This window comes from Diabrotica undecimpunctata, chromosome 7 (assembly GCF_040954645.1).
Source record: "Diabrotica undecimpunctata isolate CICGRU chromosome 7, icDiaUnde3, whole genome shotgun sequence".
Taxonomy (NCBI): domain Eukaryota; kingdom Metazoa; phylum Arthropoda; class Insecta; order Coleoptera; family Chrysomelidae; genus Diabrotica; species Diabrotica undecimpunctata.
In genome coordinates, this window is record NC_092809.1 from 42,478,582 (window position 1) to 42,502,269 (window position 23,688).

At 33.7% G+C, this 23,688-nt stretch overlaps 2 protein-coding genes across 5 annotated transcripts in view; one reads left to right on the plus strand and one right to left on the minus strand.

Annotated features, from left to right (window-relative positions):
* Nucleotides 1-23,688, plus strand: part of Zip48C (Zinc/iron regulated transporter-related protein 48C) — a 252,599-nt gene that overhangs the window by 77,237 nt on the left and 151,674 nt on the right. The gene's annotated exons all lie outside the window — the stretch shown is intronic.
* The window catches only part of LOC140445268 (excitatory amino acid transporter 3-like), a 108,897-nt gene continuing 86,049 nt past the window's right edge, over nt 841-23,688 (minus strand). For all 3 annotated transcript variants that reach the window (XM_072537192.1, XM_072537190.1, XM_072537189.1), the window contains exons 3-7: nt 15,372-15,414; nt 11,490-11,529; nt 10,307-10,721; nt 8,235-8,564; nt 841-4,259 (exon numbers count right to left, since the gene is read on the minus strand). In XM_072537192.1, coding sequence (XP_072393293.1) covers nt 4,064-4,259; nt 8,235-8,564; nt 10,307-10,721; nt 11,490-11,529; nt 15,372-15,414 — 1,024 coding nt within the window. In that variant the 3' untranslated portion in view covers nt 841-4,063. The remainder of the gene's footprint in view (nt 4,260-8,234; nt 8,565-10,306; nt 10,722-11,489; nt 11,530-15,371; nt 15,415-23,688) is intronic.

Here is a 23,688-nt window from a genome sequence, read left to right on the forward strand (position 1 = left end):
TGTTATTTTCTGGGCCATATAATTCGATGGTGTTAAGGTGAGATAAAGGATATTATAATTTATAATTATTAGTAGGTCGTTATAGACAATCGCTTAATTTGTAACATTATTTACAATCAAAGACAACTGGTCACTCCTTTGCGCTAATAATTAAAGACTTTTGCCAATTGATGGTTTATATATTTACAACCATGTACATTTTGCTTTTAAACGGCTTTAGTTAATTAAACAACCAATTTTGTATTTCCTACATAAACAGTACGTATCTTTTTTTGAAAATAAAATAATCGCTCGCTTTCGTGTTTCAAAAGTCTATAATTGGTTCCTTCTTTATCTACTATCATGCATAAAGGCTTAAGTGTATTCGGAACAATACTAGTGGGGGGTTTGGGGTGTTTCTGCACAAGAGCGTCATGTACATTTAACACTCAGTCTTCAAATACACTGTTTAATGACACTTTATTTCACAGGAGTAAAATTAGAAGTGTCATAATCATCCAGCTTCGAAAGTTCACTACTGAAGATGAGCTTTCCTCGTGTTTTTAACTCCATCTATCTGGCGCCGCTCTCTTCCAGTTTTATTTAGCTTTTTTTTTAAATTGTGCGACGCTTCTCTTATCTTCTCTTGGTTTTTCCATTCCAATAATCTTATCTGTCATTCTATGTGTCCTGTCCATCTTCATTTTAGTCTGGCTATATTTTCGATGATGTCAGCCACTTTAGCTCTTCAGGTTCATATTTAATGCACGAGTTTACTTAATATCGTTTCTTATCGATGCTGTTATATACTTAAACGTAAACTTTAATATAATTTTGAGTTTCGCAAATATCAAACACATCTTAACTGCATATTAAATTTTTATTTCGTTACAACATTGTTAACAACTTTGTATTTTAAACTTCGATTTAATTTTACCTTAAATAATACGGAATAATTGCAACTTATTTAGCACCTTAAATAGTTCGTGGTTAATAGAAGATATTATCTTCAAGATATATATTTACATTAACACCTTCGCTTGATAACAAAAGTATTTCGATTTGATCGTTTGTGATTGCGACATGAAAATATGTTAAAATGGTTTTATATTACCGCTGAATGAAAAGTTGGCGAACAAAAGAGCTACAAGACGAAATAATTTGCGTGTCCAGAATTTACACAAATTTTTATTCCAAATAATACAGCACTCTTTTTTTATTACAGTGCGCTAAAGGACATATTTTCGCCTCAAGTTTCTGAAGCTGTCCTAATGACGACGTAGCGGAGGCGATACATTTCAAAACCTATGCGACTAAACTGCGCCATCATTGATGTTTGTTGTAGTTTTTACAGTAGTGAAAATACTTATACGTTCTTATAGACTATCCACTTTGTCTTCAATATTTTTCTTATCTGCTTCCCGATTGTACTTATCTATTTTCATTTATTATTCTTGATTCTAGTCCACTGTTCCATCTCTGATGTTTAGCAATGTTTTCCTTGTTTCTTGTTAAAACGATCAAGCACAAAAAAGTGCGCTTATTTTTGATGAAGAATCCGTGTACGCCTGCTATAAAAGATTCTCCGGTGAACATTTTCTACTGTTCCTAAGAAGGCTTATCTTCATATTAATTAGTTGTTTTGGATATAGTTCTTCTCGTCTCCTCACAATCTTTTTGGTTTGCTGTGCAAATTTCTTATTTTGTTAGTTCATACTGGTTTTATTTTTATTTACTTACAGTCCACAACGTACCTAGTAGATCTAGGTCACTTATTACTCTACTATTTCCCTGCTTCGCTACAACTTATGGTAGCTTCGAGTCTGACAAACTTTCTGCCTTTTAAGTGGATTAATCCTTAGACATTCTTCTTTATTTTTTGACTTCCAGCTGGCTACCTCAGATGTTGTTCAAGACGTCGATACAGCAAAGACGACATCTTCCTCGATGTCTTTTTTCTATCTCCCTGTACACTATTCACTCGCCTTCTCCATAAATCATGGGCCAGCTTGTTGTTACTTCTTGTAAGCGACAAGCATTCTTCATTGACGGTTCCGTAAAACTTTCTTAATTTTTATTTTTCCTGTCTACGTTGCTCCTCATGATATTATTGGTTTGGTTCTCAAATCTCTTATTGTGTTATTTCATACTTGTATTTTTATTTGTTTACAGTACCTTGTAGCCATAAAGCATTTATTACTACCTTCTCTATGTCGATACAGTGAAGACGGGATCTTACTTGATGTCTTTCTATCTCTCTTTAGAATTTTTTCACTGGCCTTCTACATAAGTTATAGCCAGCTTGTTGTTACTTCTTGTAGACGACTCAACTTGTTCATGACTGGTTCCTTATACATTTCTTAATTTTTTCTTTCCATTCTACGTTACTCCTCTTGATCTTGTTGATTTGCTTCTCAAATGTCTTATTGTGTTATTTCATACTCGTATTTTTGTTTATTTACAGTGCCTTATAGGCTTAGGGCACTTATTACTACCTCTATTTCTCTGCGCCGATACAACACATGGTAGCTTTAGTCCTAACCAATTATTGTCTGCCTTTTACGAGGATCGATCCTCAGCCACTCTTCTGTATCTTTTGACTCACAGCTTCCTCAGATTTTGTTCAAGCCGTCTATCCAGCGAAAACGGGATCTTCCTTTAAGTGTCTTTCTCGTAGAGTTTTACACTGGCTTTCTCCCTAAACCATGGCCAGTTTTTTGTTACTTCTTGTTCATGAACTTGTTCACTTGCATTTGAAAAATCCAAATTTTTGCACTACACAGCACCCTGGTCGTATAAATTCATAGTCGTCAATACAATGTTTTCTTGTTATTTCCAGTCCATATTTCGTTCTCTATCTGAGCACACAGCATCTGATCACGTCTGGGTACTTTCTGCTTTACTCCTTCTCCTGTGTTATTTACCCTTCGTAAGGTATAGTGACCTTAGGCCATTCAATTAAGCATTACTGTCTTCCTTGTGCATGTTATTTTGTTTCCGAGAATAAGTAACCAGTCGAGTTCATTATTTGGTCTGACAATTCCGATAGAGACCTTCCTCTAGAATTTAGCCAGCAACATTGCCTTCAGTTAACATTCGTTCAACCTCTTCTTCTACCAATATATCCAGATTATATCAGTATATTTTTATTGATAGTTGTAACGAGTCAATTGGAAATGTTAGGTTCTAATAGTATTCAGTTGTTGGCGCAGTGGGCTGTCAGTGGCGCAGGTTTAGAAAACATGGCTCCTGGCTTGTTTATTGAAGTTTGCTTCTTTTTCTCAAACTAGTACGTTGTGTTCTGTGTTTGTTGACATATTAGTAAAATAATATTCATGGTAGGAGCAGCGTACATGCATTTACCATCCAGAATATTCCATTGTTAACAATAGTATTCTGATGCAGATCTAGATTTCGTAGATCTTTCAAGATGCTTTCATAGATTTCATAGATGCCTTGTCTAGAAAAACTAGCTGGTTTGTCAAATGTGTTGATCTTCCTCTAGGGCTAAATCAATTAATTTTTCCTTTTATTTGAAGTTTTTTAGCATTTTCTGGCTTCGTTTTAATGCCAACATCTCTCTAGTCTTGCTTATTGAAGATTAATATTTACAAGGAGACATAAAACGATGCATATGCATCCATTCTCTTGTTATAAATGATTCAATAACTAATACTGGTCTGTATTTCGTCAAATAGAATGAAAAGCAGAAAACAAAAGGAAACTAGTACAATGACTAACAAGTTATTAAGTTAAAAACCAATAATGAAAAGACATTAGAACTGAAGTATAAACTTTCGCGCGTAGAAAAAAAGTGTACATAAATGAATCAAATAAGATCACAACTAAATTATGCCCAAATTTCTCATTTGGTACTAATATGATTTAATAGTCCTAGTCCAGTCTTTTTAGACTTGATTCACTAATGTACATTTTATTGAAATTTTAAACCTGAAAACTACTACAATTTTTGAAATATCATTTTTAGAGTGTACTATATTTTCATTTTTATTTTCGTTTTTTAGTACTACTCTTTTGTCGCCAACAATTTTATTCGGGAGAATTTATTTTATTGTTTGAATATTCAGTGAATGCTTTCTTGAAAGTGTTCCGTCAATTTGCTCTTTCCAGTAGTTGCTTCTCCGTCGATGTAGTCTGGTGGATCCTCTGCGCTACCTTCTGTTGATACCAACATTCCAAGTTCCTTCAGACTCCTGTGGTAAACAATGCCGGCACCGAATGAGTCACCCATGACGTTGATTGCTGTCCGGAAACGATCCCTATAAAAAGAGAGAAGATTAATAAATAGTATTCAAATGCAAGTTTTGCATGCTAAAGGAACTTAAACGAGATTCTACCAAAATCTGGTGAATCTGGGAGGGACAACCATATCAAAAACACGCTTTTATCTTGTACCAGTTTGTGAAGAAGATTATTGCAATTATTTACCAGTTTTGATTTGAAAAGTACATATGGCTAGATGGAAGCTTTATTATGAAGATTGTTGTTTTGTTTTCGAATAACCACAAACCCACGATTTATTACCGATAACGATCTTTTTAATCATATATTTATCTCTTAGCCCACTTCCTAGTTGTTTTCGGCTTCGCTGGCGGCCAAATTCATTATAAATTTTTGGATGAATTTGACACACATGTAATGATTCCTAAATCAGTTAAAAGTTTTTTAGAACTCTCGAAATACAAGTTTTCCGAATCCCAAGATCCCTTTTTAGTTCTCTCACTGTCAAACGACGATCTTTATCGATCGTAAGCTCATATGTTCGATATTAGTTGTTGTGCTGGAAGGTCGACTAGAACGCGAGTGTTGTTTATAAATTGATCCTCAAAGAATCTTTACATCATTTGAAAAGTTTTCTCTCAACTTTTTTTCAGTTCCAAGTATAACTTATAAACCAAATTTGATAGACGCAAAAAAAGAAACAAAATCACCCCTATTACAAACTAGATAGTTCTCTTTGGTAACTGTAGTATACGACTAGTTCGTGAAGAGTTGCTTGTACCATACAGAGGTCTTTTGAACGTTTTGGCGCGAAGTTATGAGCTCACATCGGATAGTTTTGCGACAGACCTCGTACAGTATCTTCCCTATGTAACTGTTTTACGCCTTTCTACACAGTAAAACAGATGGCGTTGTTGAATAATTACCAATATTACAATCTATCTCCCTAATTGATATTTTAAAACGGTCGATACACTGCCTTGGTATTACGAAATGTTCTTTTAATAGTATTTGTTGACCCATACGTTAAGTAATTAATCTTAATCATTATTATCATTTTTGCTACTTTTTATGTCAGTTTGGAAATATATTAATTATTAAAAGTGTTTTATAATCTCTTCTAAGGCCTTGGCCCTATATTTTCTATTTATAGGTAGGGCGATAATGAAAATATGGGGGTTATATAATAGAATTTTTTAAAATTTTAGTTTTGGTTACTTTATTTTCAGTTTAATTCATTTATGGAAGTTCTTTTTTCTTCTCGTAATAGACTTTAATCGATGTAAAAAAGAAGTTTTTTATTCTTTACGTACTTAAGGTTTGTTTTATTTGTCGTTGTCTCTGTCGAATTTAATAAGAGTAGAACAGAAGAAGATTATACCATAAAAACTTAAATACAAGGTATCTACTTCATGACATGTTTCCTGGACCCCTTTTCCGTTGATATTTCCCTTCAGTATAAGAAGCAATGGGTTATATCTCCCCTTTGGTATATATGTCCATTTTTTTCACGGAAGCCGCCTGTTGTAAACCGGTCGTCTCAGCCAGTTCCTTCATTCCTTTATAATACCAATGTATAGTATAACATTTTTTAAATATCTATATTCTTTTTTTTCTTTTTTTTTCAACATACCACAGATACGCTACTGAGGTCCATGTGTTTGCAATTTTTAAACTGCTTATTGCTAACTTATGAAAGCGTAAAATTGCAACCCTTTTACACCACCGGGGGTAGGTTCTAAAGCGTCTAATTCGGCACACTAATTTTCTCTAGTCAATTTTAGTGCCTTTTTTTTAATTACTAGATTTAGATGGGAAGAGAAAGCTTATATTTAGGCCTTATGTCACTAGTAGTTTCTTATGAGAGCTGGTAACTTTCTTAAGGCAAAATCGATACTTCTGGTAGCGTTGTCTTGGGGAAAGGACCTTTCTTTCTCTCTTGATTTTTTTTTATTTTGTCAAGTGCAGCTATCTCATTAAAGCAATATATAGCTTTTCTATTTTTGTATAGAAGATTTGGAGAACCTGACGTTGTAAAATTCATTAAGGTAGCACGCCTCAGATGGATAGGTCATGTAATCAGACGAGAGGAAGATGCCATAGTCAGAAAAGTTTTTGACCGAAGAGGGCCGATCGGACAACGAAGAAGAGGAAGACCGAGACTTAGGTACCAAGACAACCTAGAAAATGATTTGAAGTCTATCGGAATTAGAGCATGGAGAAGAGTTGCCAGAGACAGGGGCGAATGGAGGATTGTTCTGAAGAAGGCTTTGGCTCATAAAAAGCTGTAACGCCACTGATAATGATGATAGCTTTTCTATTTAGAGAAATATAGTGCTAATAATATCCTATCCATCGCTAGGATAAATAGAGATTTATTCTTAGTAAAGGCGGCTACAGACACACACGCAAGCTTGTCCAGCATGCTTGTTCAATCTTTTTCTACAGGCACGCATGAGTGTCTGAGGGAAATGTGGTGCAAGCTTTGTGATTGTACAAGCGGATTGAGGATTGAAATAATCTTAATTATGCATGCTTGAATTAAGCGTGCTTGCGCAAGCAAAACGGTACGTGACGAGCCCACACTTTCTAGTGTCTAGGTCTAAATCTAGTCTAAGTCTAGTAAGCTAATGTGAGAATAGCTTTTTCTTTTTATCAACCATTGTTTACACCACACCGCACGCTTTTTTATTCGGGATTTCGTACAAGCATGCTTGTACGTGTGGTGCCAAAGGCAAATTGTACATACTTGTACAAAAAGATTGAACGAGCATGCTGGACAAGCTTGCAGTTGTGTCTGTAGCCGCAAGCCGCCGAGTCAGTCAATTTTCCAGAGAGGGTTACTCGAATTTTAGTTTACTAGAGTCCTATCATCATTTTTCTTCAGTAACATCTTGATAAATAAAGTGCGAATTTAATGTGATAAACTGCAGTGCCGTGTCGGGTTGTTTTTTGGTTGCTACAAAGAGTTTTTTTATTTTTGTTATTTTAGAGTTATTGTCCACATATCCTAAATCATTAACCATAGCAGAAGAACTCAATTAAATTATTATATATATCTGATGATGAATTTGTTCTGTTCAACCAAATATCGATTTCAGAAGCTAGTTTCTCAAACACGACTATCTCTCCACCAACCATCTATGTAGCTGCCGTTCGCATTATATCGATTGGTGACCTTTATAGTAGCTACATTTAAGTATAAAAGGTTACACATTAGTATAATGGAACTCTGTAGCAGCTTGTACCGCTCTACTGGATGGGTACTCTATGTTTTTGTAGTCATTTGGTAGTCTGCAAAAAATTTTGTCGCCTGTGATCTAATAACTGTTATTCCCCCTTCTGGTAAATTTCAGGATTTTGAACTCCTGGAGTTCTCTGACTAATGCATTAAATTTGCCGTGGGTTAAGATGGTTTTGTACACAACCCAGTCCACAAAAGAGATGATCAAGCTATATATGTCCTTAACGCCAAAAATTTCAAATTTAATAATGATTGGAAAATTTGTAATATAGTAAATACAGGGAAGATAATTTACATTTAAGTAGAAAATTGAAAAAAATTGGTAGAAATATAATATACGGGTTTTTTACAAAATTTTGATAAACGTTGGGAGACCACAGGCAAACAATTAAAAAATATTGTGCAAGCCATAAATATGTTACTAATGGTATACAATTTAAAGCGATAAAGAATAAGGAATGCATGTTTCAAAGAAACTTAGCCAGTGTATTTACTTATTTTTATTTCTCCGTTAACCAATTAATGGAGTCTAACCTTAAGTAACTACCTGAATGGCTAGCCATTTAGCCAAGGTTGTGAAATAGTATATAGGGAACACAATAATATATTTTGTAGAACCCTAGATAAGAATATAGGGGCCAAATAAATAATTATTTTTTTCTACACATAACTTATTCCTATCCATAAATTTTTGTAAGTTCCTGTTCAGATATTGATTACAGTTTTGTAACACCAACAGTGAAAATTTAAATAAATTAATAATACTTACAATAACCAGTCTACAGCTAATATCAAACTAACGTCTTCGGCAGGTAACCCAACGGTATCCAACACCATAACCATAGTAACCAGACCCGCCTGGGGAATACCGGCAGCACCAATACTAGCTGCCGTTGCAGTTACACTGATGGCCACCAACGTACCAAAATCCAAAGGAACGTTCCTTACTTGAGCTATAAAGATGGCTGCTACTGCTTCATAAAGGGCAGTTCCGTCCATATTGATGGTTGCTCCTATAGGAAGCGCGAATCTGGCTACTCTAGAGTCCACGCCGTTCTTGTCTTCCAAGCATCGAATTGTGATGGGAAGTGTGGCAGAACTAAAAATTGAAGTTGGTTGTAAAATTTGACGATTCTACTAGTAAAAGCAAAATATTGTAGGACAATTTTTTCTAAAAAGAAATTATTACAGTATTTAGAAAAAATGGAATATCCGTAAGTTATACCAAATCTTCTCTACGACGACCTCAGGATCATATCAAATTTAGACTATAAACAGCGAACAAAAGTACGTGTTAACGAACACCTGTCAGAATAAATTGAAATTAGATGTGGGATGCATATTGTCGTCAATTTTTTTAATGCCTACTCCGAAGAGATCCTGAAAAAAGCTCTTGAGGGTGAAATAGCTGGAATAAAGGTAAATGGAGTTTCAATTAATAACATTAGATATGCGGACGACAATGTGATCTTAGCCGAAAATATTGAAGATCTTCAGAGACTGGTGACTAGAATAGCGGAGTACGAAAAAGAGTACGGTCTAACAATGAACGTCAAGAACGAGAATCTTTTAATAAACGGAACCGACGTCGAACAAGTGGACAAATATGCATATCTGGGAACAATGATTAACTCCACAAATTATTACATTCAGGAGATCAAAATCAGAATAGAAAAGGCTAGAGCAAATTTCAACAAAGTGAGAAGAGTGCTATGTACAAAGGATTTAAAATTGGAACTAAGAGTTAGGTTGGTGCTATGTTTTTTCGACCTTGTTTTACGGAATGATATCTTGGACCTTGAATGCGACATCAATGAAAAAGCTGAAATAATTCGAGCTATGGGTGTATAGAAGAATTCTGAAAATATTGTGGACAGAACACGCCACACACAAAGAGTTTCTGAGAAGTATGAATAAAGAAATAGAAATTTTAAATACAATTAAAACAAGAAAATTTGAATATCTTGGACATATTATACGTGGGGAGAAATACGTCTTGCTCCAACTGTTTATGCAGAGAAAGATCCAAGGAAAGAGAAGCATAGGGAGGCGTAGAATGTCATGGCTGCGCAATCTGAGAGAGTGGTACGGATGTACATCAAATGAACTTTTCAGAGCAGCCGTCTCAAAAATCCGAATAGCTATGATGATTGCCGACCTCCGCCGCGGGGATGGCACTTGCAGAAGAAGATACCAAATCTTCAAAATAATAAGACCATAATCAAGAAAGACAAAATGTATAAAAATATATACTATATAAAACTCTTAAGCCCAGTCTTATCAGACATAACTACTGTCAAAATACGAGGAAAAACTGTTGACGTTACCAAGGTAATCCCAGATAAGTTCTTCGATGCACATTTTCCAGGTCACCAACTTCTTAACTGTCGTCTCCATGTTCCCGTCTTTGTATATGAGGAGGTGTGTGTTTTTCCTTTTGTATTGGCCAGTGACTTCTCGAATCTTTCGGTGGATATTTATATGATCGTGTTTCACTTGGAGCTCTTCGATTAGTTTATATTTTTCTTGCATCCATGTCTCCTTGGCTCTTCGTATTTCTTTTTTAATTGTTTGGTTGATTTTTTGGTATTTCTTCGCGTCCCTGTTTTTCATTAATCTCCTTTGGTCTATCATCTGCAGAATGTCATCAGTCAACCATTCTTTATTTTTACTCTTGTTTTCTTTCCCAGATGTTCTTTTCCTGCATAGATACATGGAAGAAGTAAAGCAATAACTGACGATTCTGATAGCATTTCAAGTATAGCCAACTTGAAAACAAAGTCATAGTAGGTTTGAATAGTTATTTATTTATTATTATTATACAGTAAAAAATCAACTTACCTCGAAGCAGTTCCAAACGCCGTGACAATAGCTTCTGACATATGATTAATAAACGTAATAGGATTCCTCCTTGTTAAGATTACGTACAACAATGGCAAAACAATGAATCCTTGCACAGTCAGTCCAACCATAACTGTAGCAAAATACCATCCCAATGATCCTAAAGTTTTAGCGATATCGTCCATTTCCAGTATTTTAGAGGATACCAGAAACACGATACCAAGTGGAGAGAGAAATATCACCCATGAAGTAATTTTCATACTGACAGCCATCAGCTGGTGGAAGAAGTCAGCTACGACTTTGGCTTCCTTTCCTAGTTGAGCTATAGCTATACCTAAAGCGGCAGATACTACCACTAGACCGAGGATATTAGTACTTTGGATAATTTCATTGTCGATTTTGTACTTATAAAGATCTAAAAAATATTAAATAAAAGTTTGATAGTTTTTATGCCAAATTTGAATAATATCGTATAAAAAGTACAAAATTTGTTCAACAGAAACAGTCAAACGGCTTTAAGTCTGGACTGTAACATGGATGTTTTAAGATTTCTTATCCAGTTTTTCTTGGGTTCCATTCATTCGTCGCCTTTTATTATATTTGTGATGTGCTAGGTAAAATTTTTAAATATTTGTTATACGACAGATGTATGCCGACAGATTTATCTATGTAGTTAGCTGCTGTGTTGTATTTATTTTTTGATAATCTTTTATCTGATTTTCCTTTTCCTCTAGCGTTTTTTTCATTCAAATTTTTCACTTCATTATTCAACATCCTGTTCAAGTTTATGGTCATCTTACAAATGTTGTCGTGGCAATCCCTAATAAGTGATTTCTTGTTCTTTAGCTTAAGTACTATTTGGTAACTTCTTTTTTTCATTTAGGACTTGTTTTTATTATTATCTTCTACTGTTTCAAGATATTCTCGAGTAATGTCTCTTTCGATAGTTGTTAAAACATTGTAGTTTTTGAATGTATTCTACGATGTATTTCACATACGTATGCTTTAATTTCTGTCATTTATCCTCTGCATATAATTAGTGTATGTCGTGTTGTGGTGTAGACCATTTTTTAGATGTTGTTTTCTAGAAATATACAGTTTTTCATAAGCTTCATACTTTCTTGTAATAGTAAATATTTGGTTAATAAATGCTCAAATAGAAGGCAGAATAACTGTTACTTACCTGTGCCGCTTTCGTTGGTTGGATGTAATTTGGTGCGAGTCTGTAAATAATAAATTCCAATTACTAAATTTATAATTACTTAATAAACGTTTATTTCTTTATGATAACAAAGCCAGAAAAGAAAATATAATACTTTAAGAACGGGCAAGAAAATGGGAAATTTTCACATCTTAAGGGTAATAAAACATTCATCTGGCTCGAAGGACCATTATGCAATATCTGTACCATTGAGACCAAAACGTAAACCAATTAAATAATTTTGAATAACCGTAAAAAATAATAAAAATGACAATTTTTGACAAAAATTAGCCTTCTTCTGACAATTTTAGCCGTAAGATACCGTATTTTTCCTCGCGCATTAAGCATCTGAGATAACGCAGTTTTCTTTCTTTTATTGTCCTTTCAGTTTCTGTTTATTTCTATGTTCTTCTTAATGCTTATTAGGAACGTAATATTCAGAATTCTTTTAAAAGAATTTAGAAAATCATTAGTTTTCATCGATTTTATTGCATAAATATCAGCTGCTTTATTAATTTTGGGTTTCAACCCTAAGGTCAAACAACTCAAATCATGGATATATTGAGCAGCCTGTCAAACTATGTTGCTATTCTTATTCGCTGTTGTTGACGGTTGTCGATGACAAGGAGAAAGAACTGTGGCCTCGCAGAATGTAACGCTTTCAGAATGTGATCATCTTCACTTGGTTCTACAAGGTAGACACTGATATCAAGAGGATAGGTTAGAGTTGGGTATTGATAGAGATTATCATGTAGACGACACCTTGGATCACTTACGAGTACTGAAGGTTACTCCAATGACTAGGGTTAGTCATCGTAGTGGTGGTTACAGATCTCTTGTATTAAAACCAGCTTTGGGTACTTTCAGGACCCTTAACACCGCCCTACTGTCTAGCAAGATAGCGATAGTCGTACCGAAGAAAGCCCTATCCACTATCTCCTACGTACTGATTAAGATCACAAATATCTCAATGTACAACTTTCGATGTTGTACCCGTCTCTTCCTATTTCTTTTCAAACTTCCAATTTGTCATTAACATTGAAAATCTGGTTTTATGTTTTTACTACTAATTAAATATATCATTTATTTGCAATTACACTAAGTGCACCTTCAATAGTACATGAACTCGCATTCTATCAGCATCAAGGTTGAAAGTAGTGAAGCTTGGAACGTTTAATTTTCTTTAGTCATAATGTTTATTTAAAACGGAGTTCTCTGATATGTAAATTTTTATGGTACGTGTTCATATATGTCACATTTACATAAAAATTTAACATACAAAACGTAAATGTCAAAATATTTTACTTTTGAATAGGAAGCCCAGAAAAACATTAGTTTTGACATTTTAAACGTTATTTATAATGACCCAAACTGATTGGAAAGATAATAACATGTGTGAATCGTGGTTTTATAATTTTGATCCTAAGATGAAGCACTAATTCATGCATTGGAAGGTCTTAACTTCACTGATAACCAAAAAACTCGAATAGGCAAATAAACATTATGGTAAATATTGATTGTTTACTTTAACTGGGTTACTGAAGGTCAAATAATTAATCAAAATTACTACTTTGGAATTCTTAATCGTTATTAACAATGATCCAAACTTCTTTGAAAGATAAAAACATACGTGAATCGTGGTTTTATAATTTTGATCCTAATATGAAGCGCCAATCCATGCATTGGAAGGTCTGAACTTCAATGAAAACCAAAAAACTCGAATAGGCAAATCAAAATTATAGTAAATGTTGATTTTTTACTTTTACTGGGTACCTACTGAAGGTCAAATAATTAATCGAAATTACTACTTTGAAATTCTTAAGCGTTATTTACAATGATCCAAACTTTTTGGAAAGATAAAAACATGCGTGAATCGTGGTTTTATAATTTTTTTTCCATAGCTAATGTTAAAGTGTTGCTATAACAACTGTTTAGAGTAGATAAAGTATCACTTTAACCGCAAGGGTAGATCAAATGACACTTTAACAGCAAGAGTAGATAAAATGTTTTAACTTTTTTTTATTCAATAAAATTTACAAATTCAAACACATTAAGGATTAAAAACAACTGAAATTTTACAATTAACATTATTAGAAATATCTATTTTTGGAGGATCACAACTTGTACTCGTTTGCTTAAACACTTGATTCGAGGTACTGGATTGATTTTCTGGTCCGCCAAGTATACACTGGATACAGCAATCTTATTGGTTATTGACTCTTCAATGTAAGATTCTGCAACAGATGACGATTTCCATCCACCTAAATGTTTAACTTTTACTAGATCAGCTCCAGAATTTGCGAACATAGTAGCTAAAGAACGACGGAAACAATGCCCCGTGTACATTTCTGAATTTGCAAGTTTCAAAAAATCTGCAATCTTCTTGGGGATATTATATATAGTGTTAATCCCCACCGGTTGAGTAGTGCATTTTTGCTGTCGGTAATTTACAAAAAACTTACTGTGAGGTACGTTTTTGGGGCACAAGGCAATATACTTTCTCACAATTTCCAAGAAACTCAGTCCACTTTTCTTGTCAGTAATACAAAACGACCTTTCCTGCTTGGTTTTAGTATCAGATAATGAAACGATTATCACCGATTTTCTGTCGTCCACGTTAAACACTTCTAACTTGTACAATTCATCGGACCTATAATAGGTCCTAAATAGTCGCTCCATGCACACCAAAAATAGCAATAACCTTTATCAACAACTAGACGTCATCAGGAGCTTCTGTCAGAAATTTAATAGTGTCATCTGACTCCAGGATTTTGGACTTTTTAGCTTTGTATCCTCCACTCAGGTTTTTTAGTAAGGTGGTTAACTTGCTGAATTTAGAAATGTCACAATTTTTATTCACCAACAGAAGTATTTTTTCACTCACGCCATTGATATTCTTAATGCTTTTCCACTTTTTAAAAGACTGGTATTCTTTCTCATACATCATCCTAGATTTTTGTGGCAACAATAAACTTTCTGCTTCCAACGCTGCATTTTCTACATCTGATGGCAGGTTTTCCTTTTCTTGTGTCAATTCTTTTCCGTCCATTTCGAATTTATTCACTTTGTACACAAAACGCAACAATATTCTCCGCAAAAACCAAAACGTAACATTTGTTTGACATTTGTTGACAGAGTAATTCATATCCCTAGCAACGGAGCAACACAATTGCGATTTTTGTACTAAAAATTACAATTTTCTTTGAAATTCTATTTTTCACCTGAACTTGAAGTCTTGCTATAGAAAAAAATGTTATATTGCACACGACGATAAAATCGCATTACCTTCACGAGCATAATTAGCGCCTCGACGCTAAAAAACGCTCTCGAAGATAAAGTACAATTTTATCGTCTTGTACAATAAATAACTATGATCCTAATATGACGTGCCAACTCATGCATTAGAAGTTCTTAACTTCACTGAAAACCAAAAAATTCGAATAGGCAAATCAAAATTATAGTAAATGTTGATTGTTTACTTTTACTGGGTACTGAAGGTCAAATAATTAATCAAAATTGCTACTTTGAAGTTCTTGTTGAACATCGTAGTAGTCTAAGTAAAAAATACGTTTTGTAACCGTAGAAGCTATAAAAAAGATGAGGGTCCTGAAGGAGTTAATAAAATTAGACTTCCAAGTTTAGACTTCCAACTTTACGCTAACAGTTCTAAAATTATACCGAAGAAGGACAACAAATATAAAATACTTTATAATTGATACTAAAGCACTAAGCTAATTATCATGAGCTAATTAAACTTTGAATAAAATAATTATATGCGTCCGTGTGTAGGCAAAGGAAAATATATCCTTTTAAAAATAAAAAAAAACATTGTATTGGTATTTAAAAAAAAAAATCAGTACTTACTTGGAAAATTGTGGCTTCTATTACATTTGGTGGGAACATATTCCTGCAAATAAAAAATTAAGTAATTAAATCTAAAATCATTTTTCTGCAATAAAAATCTATAATTATTCTAATTTTACATATGCAGTATGACAGATTGTTGTAAATAACTTCTCTTGGAGTAAAAGTTTATTACAATAGTTGTAACAGTGTTTTTGTGATAATTACTGACTGCCTTGGCTGCGTAAAAAAATTCTGCTTATGGCAGATAGTTTCATTGAAATCTTTCTGAAGTAACTTCTTCTCCCATAATGGGTTCTGTAATATTTTTTAATCTATTTGATGTTATGATCGGCTCCATAAGTGTTTGTATCGTTATATGGCTAATTCAATATAGGCTTTCTTATAAAGAATTCTGTTAATGGTTACAAAGTAATTGAAAAGTAAGTATATTGTAGTTTTTTTTAGACCTAGCTTCTAATTTTATCTTTCTTTTTATCATTTTATACTACTAAATTTCGGTTTATAACATTCTTTGCCGTTGTTCGACTTCCAATCGCCACTTTGTCCGGTCGTTCCATAGGTTATCTTGTATATTTCTTCCTCTCACCTCTTTGTCTATTCTTTCTCTTTTACTTGTTCTACCTCGTAGAGTACTACCTCGTTTTTCTTGTGTCTGGTTGTCATTTTAGTATTTCCTTGATCATTCTCTGTTCATTCATTTTTTGTATATGTCCGAACCAGATAAGTAATTTTGTTGATACTATATTTGTATATGGTCTTCTTCTTCAAATGGCTCTACCACCCTTTGTGGGTCTTGGTCTGCTTAACAACGTTCTTCTAGTCGGCCCTGTTCTTCGCGACTGCCTGATGTTCACAGTTTTGAGATTTTCCTCTACATCGTCTATCCACCTTTTACGGGGCGTTCCTCTTTTGTTCTTTTTCCTTGGGGTTTCCATCTCCGGATTACTTTTATTACTCGATTATGGCGAATGATCGCTATTATGACTAAGCCAGTTTAGTCGTTATGACTTTACAATTCTAACGATATCTGCTCCCTGCATTAATTATTGATCCAGCTCATAGTTCATTTTTTGGAAAAAAAAAATCAAAATATCTGTATATATCTCCTACCAGCGGCAATAGGGACATATCTTAAAAATCACTAAATTCTATTAATGTTTATAATTGAATTTGAAATTTAACGCACTATCTTGCAGCAAGACAGGCACAACATTAATTCTCGATAGTTTCATTAGATGACGTATATGTCACTAAGAAATTCATTCAATTTTGTTTAAAAGTTACTGCCATAATGGCATTTTTGAGTTATGTCAGTATAGACGTTTCATTTTCTTTTATAATATTACAAAGTATCACTAAAGACGGAGATATTTATTCACTTTTGCTAGTTGTGCCGATATAACCTTTGCATTTTATGTTTTTTCTTGCATTATTTGTACAAAAAAACAAATTTGTTGATTTTTGTAAATTATTTTTATCGTAAAGAAAACAAGATAACCACAAAGAAGTGTCTAAGAATATTAAATATGGCGTTCGTTTTCGAACGTTAATATACAGAACCATTTTTAATCACGAATATATTGCTTTCTTCTTTCTTATAAAAGATCGATGTCAAAATTCTTATTAAAATTTACAATAACAAAAAATTTATATGTCCAATATATAATCCATATTGAAGAAAATCTTAAATAGAGAGGAGAACGAGAAAAATAAAAAGAAAATTTCACAGTCATACCTGGTGGCATATTTTGATCGGCAGGCTTCCTTACGAACCCCAAATGGACAAGTATCCTGTTTCTACTATAAATCAAAATTATCAATTTTGCAGTATGTGATATTATGCAAAAAGGCCAAGAACCTGTTAACTGTTATATATCACACGAAGTAGAACGTAAAAGAAGAAGAAGCATCAAAATCCGGAGGATCTTGAAATTGTATTAGATTCGGACAATTGCGCCAGTCAAAAAAAAAGTAAATGCTTCATTGCTATATACCACTGTGCCGTGGCTAATTAAAAAATTCAAATAACCACAAATACCTTGCTATTTCATATAATGTCAGATAATGTCATATAATGTCAGATAATGTCAATTCCTTCTTCTTCTCATTGCGCCGTCTCCTTTCGAAGGTTGGCGATCCAAATGGCAATTGTAGTTTTGGAAACTACTGCGCGAAAGATCTCTGCGGATGAGCGGTCGAACCATCTCCTCAGGTCTTTCAGCCACCAGTTCTGGCGTCTTCCTACTGATCTTTTGCCCTGTACTTTTCCTTCCAGTATAACTTGAAGTAATTCATATCTTTCGCCTCTCAGCACATGACCCAAGTATTGCATTTTCCTCTCTTTGATTATTCTTAGTAATTCTTTTTGTTTACACATGCGACGAAGTACCTCAACATTAGTAACTCTTTGTACCCATGGAATCCTCAACATTCGTCTGTATATATACATCTCAAAGGCATCTATTTTTTTTTCTATTTCAGAGTCCATTGTCCAACTTTCACAGCCATACAGTAAGACAGAAAAAACGTAACATCTGATCATTCGGATTCTAAGCTGTAGACTAAGGTCTGATCTTGTAAAAAATGTTTTAATGCTCATGAATGTTTTCCTTGCTTGTTCGATTCTTGATAGGATTTCTTTTTTTGGATTACACTGACTATTGATATTTGTTCCCAAATATTTTATGGAATTTACCTGTTCTATTATTTGACCCTTGGCATACACCTGTACGTTTATTGGTGTCTTTGAAAATACTATAGTTTTAGTTTTGGAAACGTTTAGATGTAAACCGAACATTTCGCTGTGGTGAACTACCGCATTTATTATATTTTGTAGTTCTTGTGCGTTGCTTGCTATTAAGACGGTATCATCAGCATATCTGATGTTGTCTATGCTGATTCCGTTAATCTTAATTCCGCCTTGGACCTCGTCTAACGCTTCTCTGAATATAGACTTCGAATACAAATTAAAGAGTAGCGGTGATAAGACGCAACCCTGTCTCACTCCTCGTCGGATTTGTATGTCTTCGGATGTTGTGTGCTCTATTTCAATTGTTGCCGTTTGGTGCCAGTATAGTTCTGAAATAATTCGCAAGTCTTGTTCGTCAACTCCAGTTGTTCTCAGAATTTCGATCATCTTTTGATGGTTAACGCAGTCAAATGCTTTTCGATAGTCAATCAAACATGCATATACATCTACATTCATGTCTCTGCATCGTTGCGTTAACACATTTAAAGCAAAGAGAGCCTCTCGTGTTCCCAATCCGTTTCGAAATCCGAATTGAGTGTCACTCATCTGGAACTCGCACTTCTTGTAAATTCGTGTATGGATAATTCTGAGAAAAGTTTTAAGGACATGAGACATCAAGCTTAATATTCGATAATCATCGCATTGTGAGGAGTTCGATTTTTTTGGTAATGCTACGAATGTTGATTTTAGCCAGTCTGTTGGTATTTTACCTGTGTCATATATCTTATTGAATAGTGCTGTTATTAAATCTAGGCTTTTACTTTCATTATCTGCAATTAGTTTAAGTATTTCGACATTGATATTGTCTGGACCGGTGGCTTTTCCATCTTTCTGAGATTTTACTGCATGAATCACTTCTTCTTTGGTTATTTCTGGGCCTTTTTCATTTATTCGATTATCTGTGGATGGTGGAGAGCAAGGTCTATCGTCGTCAAAAAGAGTTTGTATGTATTCTTTCCATCTCTCTAGTTTGTCTTCTGTACCCATAATTATTTCGTTATTATCATTTTTTAATATTGTTGCTTGTCTCTTTTTGTGTCTACCTGTCATTTCTTTTACTTTTTTATGAATATTAAAGGTGTCGTATTTTTCCTGAAGTTGTTCGATTTCTAGGCATTTTGTTGACATCCACAAACGAACCAACCTTAATTTTACAAAAAGTACTTTGGAAGAAACCTTTAAGTTTAGCAATGCTTACATAATTCGGTGGAGAAGAAGCACTTGCACAGTCTTTTTTAAAAAACTTCTTTTAAAGAAGGTAAATTCAGTCAAACTAAGTGAAAAACATACAAGAACACCGATTCCTCCAGTTCCTTTTCCTGGTCTCTTCAGAATAGAAGAAAAAGGAACCTAACTTTTGGAATTATGAGAAAAACAACAAAAAACTGATTAGGTTTGCAATTTTAAGTATTTGTCGTCGTTGCTAAGAAGTTATTGGAAATGAACGGTTGGAGAAACAGGCTAGAAAAAAAGGTAGCAGGCTAAAGTACCTACGGCTGTAGCGTCTGATAATGATGACAAAAGTTATAATGTGTAGCTTGAAGATATATAACTAATATACAAGAACAACAAAACATTTCTCGATTATGTAATAATCTTTTTTCCCCTTTATTAGGCCAGCTAGCCAGTTTTTGCACGTGCTTTCTCCCTTCACGTTTATTTCATTATTAACTCGTTAACTTAATAAATAAAAATTCTATTATGAAATTCTTATGAATTAATTGTAGACATTGTCAACAAACCTACTTGGTTGTATTTGCAGTGGAATTTTCCATGCATTTATTTAAATATGCGAGGTGTAAAAAAAACAGACAATGATTTATAATACATAATAAATTTCAGTAAGTAACCTTTCATGTTTATAATTTAAAATATACGATCTGTGATAAGACTTTTGGTAACTAAAAACATATTTTTGTTCCAATTTAATAAGTTTACAATGACACGCTTTACGAAAGTATTATTTCCTCATTTATTGTTTAGCATGGTGTTCTTTTCACTCGATGTACATAACTATACGCCTTCGGAATTTTTTTATCTCTTTTAAAAAGTCATCAACGGTCGTCTTGATGAAATAAGTGCTTTCTTCAACCTAAAAACAGAAACACTTAAACAGAACTCCATAATATTCGCCAATTATTGCTTGTACCCTTTTCTAAGTAACCTTTGGTACCTCAAAAAAGATTTGCCATCACCTTTCTAGCCGATCATGTAATCTTTGACTTTTATGATGGGCCTTTGTCTCGTTTTTTCTTGTTTTAACTGTTTTTTTTTATCTCCGGAGTGTATAAATAGACTCATAGTCCTTAATAGTCTAAAAATCTCTTTCAAATTGAGTTTTATCATTCTTAAGAGCTTTCCAACAGAGGTATCAGCTATTGGTCAACAAGAACAGAAAATGACGATGGCTCGGCAAAACATCATCCGAAATCTTGAGAGCCCCCATTTTAAGTTTAACTATTGCAAATTTGATCGCCAAGCTTTAAAAGGAGACGGCGCAATGAGCGGAACAACTTTTTCTAGAACATCTTATCATCATTAAACACACTCTTACGACCATTAACTTATTCAGCTTTACAACATTTTACAGTTGCTTAACTGTTCAGACTCGCCGTAAACATATTCCAGTTGGACTTTGGTTTCCGAATTGCTTTTGTATTTTAAGTAAAGGTACAATATTGGATCAAATAGAAATTTCGATAAATGCCGTAAATTGAATGGCAGAAATCAAAACTTAAGCAAGTCGTTCTCACTTACGCCATCTATGGCCATCTATCTATCAAAGGTTAGTACTTTGTCAAGACTAGGAAAATTTCCTACAATCGGCACGGCTACTTGAAGCGCAGCAAAATTACCGGAAATATTTTAGTAAGAGAAGTAAACTCGACCTGTAAGCTTCTGTAGATATAGTCGGCGACAGAGTTTTCTTGAAGAACAGAGACATTGACATAATAAAAAATGTGATTACTGTGTTACTTTATTTTTGTACTTTTGTATACTATTTTTGTATTGAGAAACTTAATGGCTTTCTTAACGACACCGAATTGAAAAGTTATAATAAATTAAAATAAAATAAACTCTTGAGGAAGATTGTACCGTTGTCACGTAGCCGAGTGACGGCGTGTTCGAACTCTTTCTTTCCGAACGCTTTCTCTGTCTGCTCTCTGCGTCGGCTGGCAAAATTTCGAAAGTCATTCCTGATTGTTACCAGTTGTATATGATTTCAATAGAAGTTTTGGATACTGAATCAGTCGATCTTTTAATTTTATAGTTAGAAGGGTTTGTAAATAGATTTGTCTTTATACTGATTATGTTTATGACGCTATATATAATATTATAGTTAGGAATTATTGCCATCTTAGTATCTCATAAAAAAATATTACAACTTTTCAAACGATTTTTATGCAGTGTGTATCATACATAATCGATAATAAATCATTACATATATACTTGTATTTTATTACAAACTTTAAATAATATAAAGTGAAATAAAATAAAAATATAAATTATACATTTTATTACTGTTTCTACAGGAATGTCAATTAAACAGCCCCTTTCAATTCTAATTTTTACGACAATGAAACAGAAATGGTCGTAAATGAATTGCATCATGGAAGTTTTTATTTTTAATATCTTCCATATTTTATTTTAATGTATAGTTTACAACGCGTGTTATATATTTTTTTCATCAAAACGTAAACAATAACATACTCTACAACTGGCTCTTGAATAGCTGCATCATTTAGTCTTTTTGCAAGCATTAATTTCTCGATTGTAAAATCACATTTGCAAAATAAATTTGGAAAAGCCGTTTGATATCTTCGAGAGGGAATGTTTAAGAAATCAAAAGCGAGGCGTACATGAATGCGAGTAAAACGTCTCACCTCTTTAAAAGTACTATTTTAGAACAGTCGATTTATCACATCAATAATTAGTTATATTATAGCGCTTTCACCTCTAACCACTAACAGCATCATAATGACGTGATACAGATCCTAAATAACCTCTACGTACTATTTAACCCACCCCGCATTTGTAATATTAGAGTGTCGCCCTCTTTCCATTCCCCATCTATTTGTTTATAAGTACACGCGAAATAGTGACACTGAGGCTTTTGAATTTTTTGCCGAGCCTTCGGCCTAGATCTATTGACCTTTGATGTTGACCTTTTCCTCTGAATTTTTACTTAGATGATCAACCAAAGTATTGCATATATGTGTTGGCCATATAAATTAACTGTTAGACACTGGTTAGGCACTGGTTAGACAAAATCTTCGCCATTGAAGATTCACAATGAAGATACAGAGCATATGCGTATCACAAGGATTGTGACCAAGGATATCTTTAATGTGAAATCGGATCACATGACAAAAAAATACAGTTTTAATAATTCAAACAGGACGGACATTCCAGACAGGGATATATGGAGAAAGAAAACAGGGTAAGATTTGATACAGACGGATCCAAAACTGGAGAGGTCATGTGGGTAGAAATATACTCCAAAAATACAAGACTAAATTGAAGCTTTGCCTTGGGGAGGAATGGCACTATTTTCTAGGCGAAGATTTATTTATACTGAACGCAAGTACTTATTATCCAAACAAAGGTTGAGCTTGTCTGAGCATCAGGGCCTCGAACAAAATGAAAAAGCAGATCAACTTTCTGAAAGAGGATCAGCTGTGAGACACCAAATGAACCAGTTCTGGCTCTGAGAGCACCCAGGGTTGCAGTCCGAAGGGCTGTAGACGACTGGACCCGAGAAAGTCATGAGCGATATTGTGAGAGAAATCCAAAACAAATACATGGAAAATCTTTGGTTAACATGTACAAAGAGAACAAAGGAACTGTTCCGTACGAAAAGGAATAAAGTGCTAATAGTAACAGGAATATTTACCAAGTATATACCAGTAAGATTATTCCTGAATAAAATATGCATTTACAATGAAGACCTTAACGACAGACTCTGCGATAAGGAACCGGAAACTGTTAAACATGCATTATGCGATTGCGAGGCTCTGGATTACAAACGACAAAAGATATAAGGCAACCAACAGGAAACTCTGGTATATTTAGGATGCACCAAGCCAAATACCTCTACAGATTTGTACAGGATACAAAAACTCTCAATTGGGTGTAGAAACCAACAACGAACAGCAAAAACAAAAAGCTTTAGATTCAGTGATAATGAAGATCTTTCAGTGATAATGAAGATCTTTCAGTGATAATGAATAAAGTGATAATGAATTTATCATTCAAATATACCAACTACAAAAGAGAAAATATTACTTTATATGGGATTAAATCACAATTGTTTATAAATATTTTAAAAAATTCTGAAATAAAAATTATAAATGATCTTAACTCGTAATTCATAATTATCGGTGGTATTATTGTCTTCGTTAACCCAACTAATTTTCTGTCAACTTTTTAATTTAATAAACTGTCGAAAGTATTTTTTCGATCGCTCTTTGATTAAAATCTTCTGCTTTCTTTGCTGTATGTTTGATTATTTTATATATCTTTACTTTACCCTCTCTGGTTGATCGTATAGATTTGTATACGCTT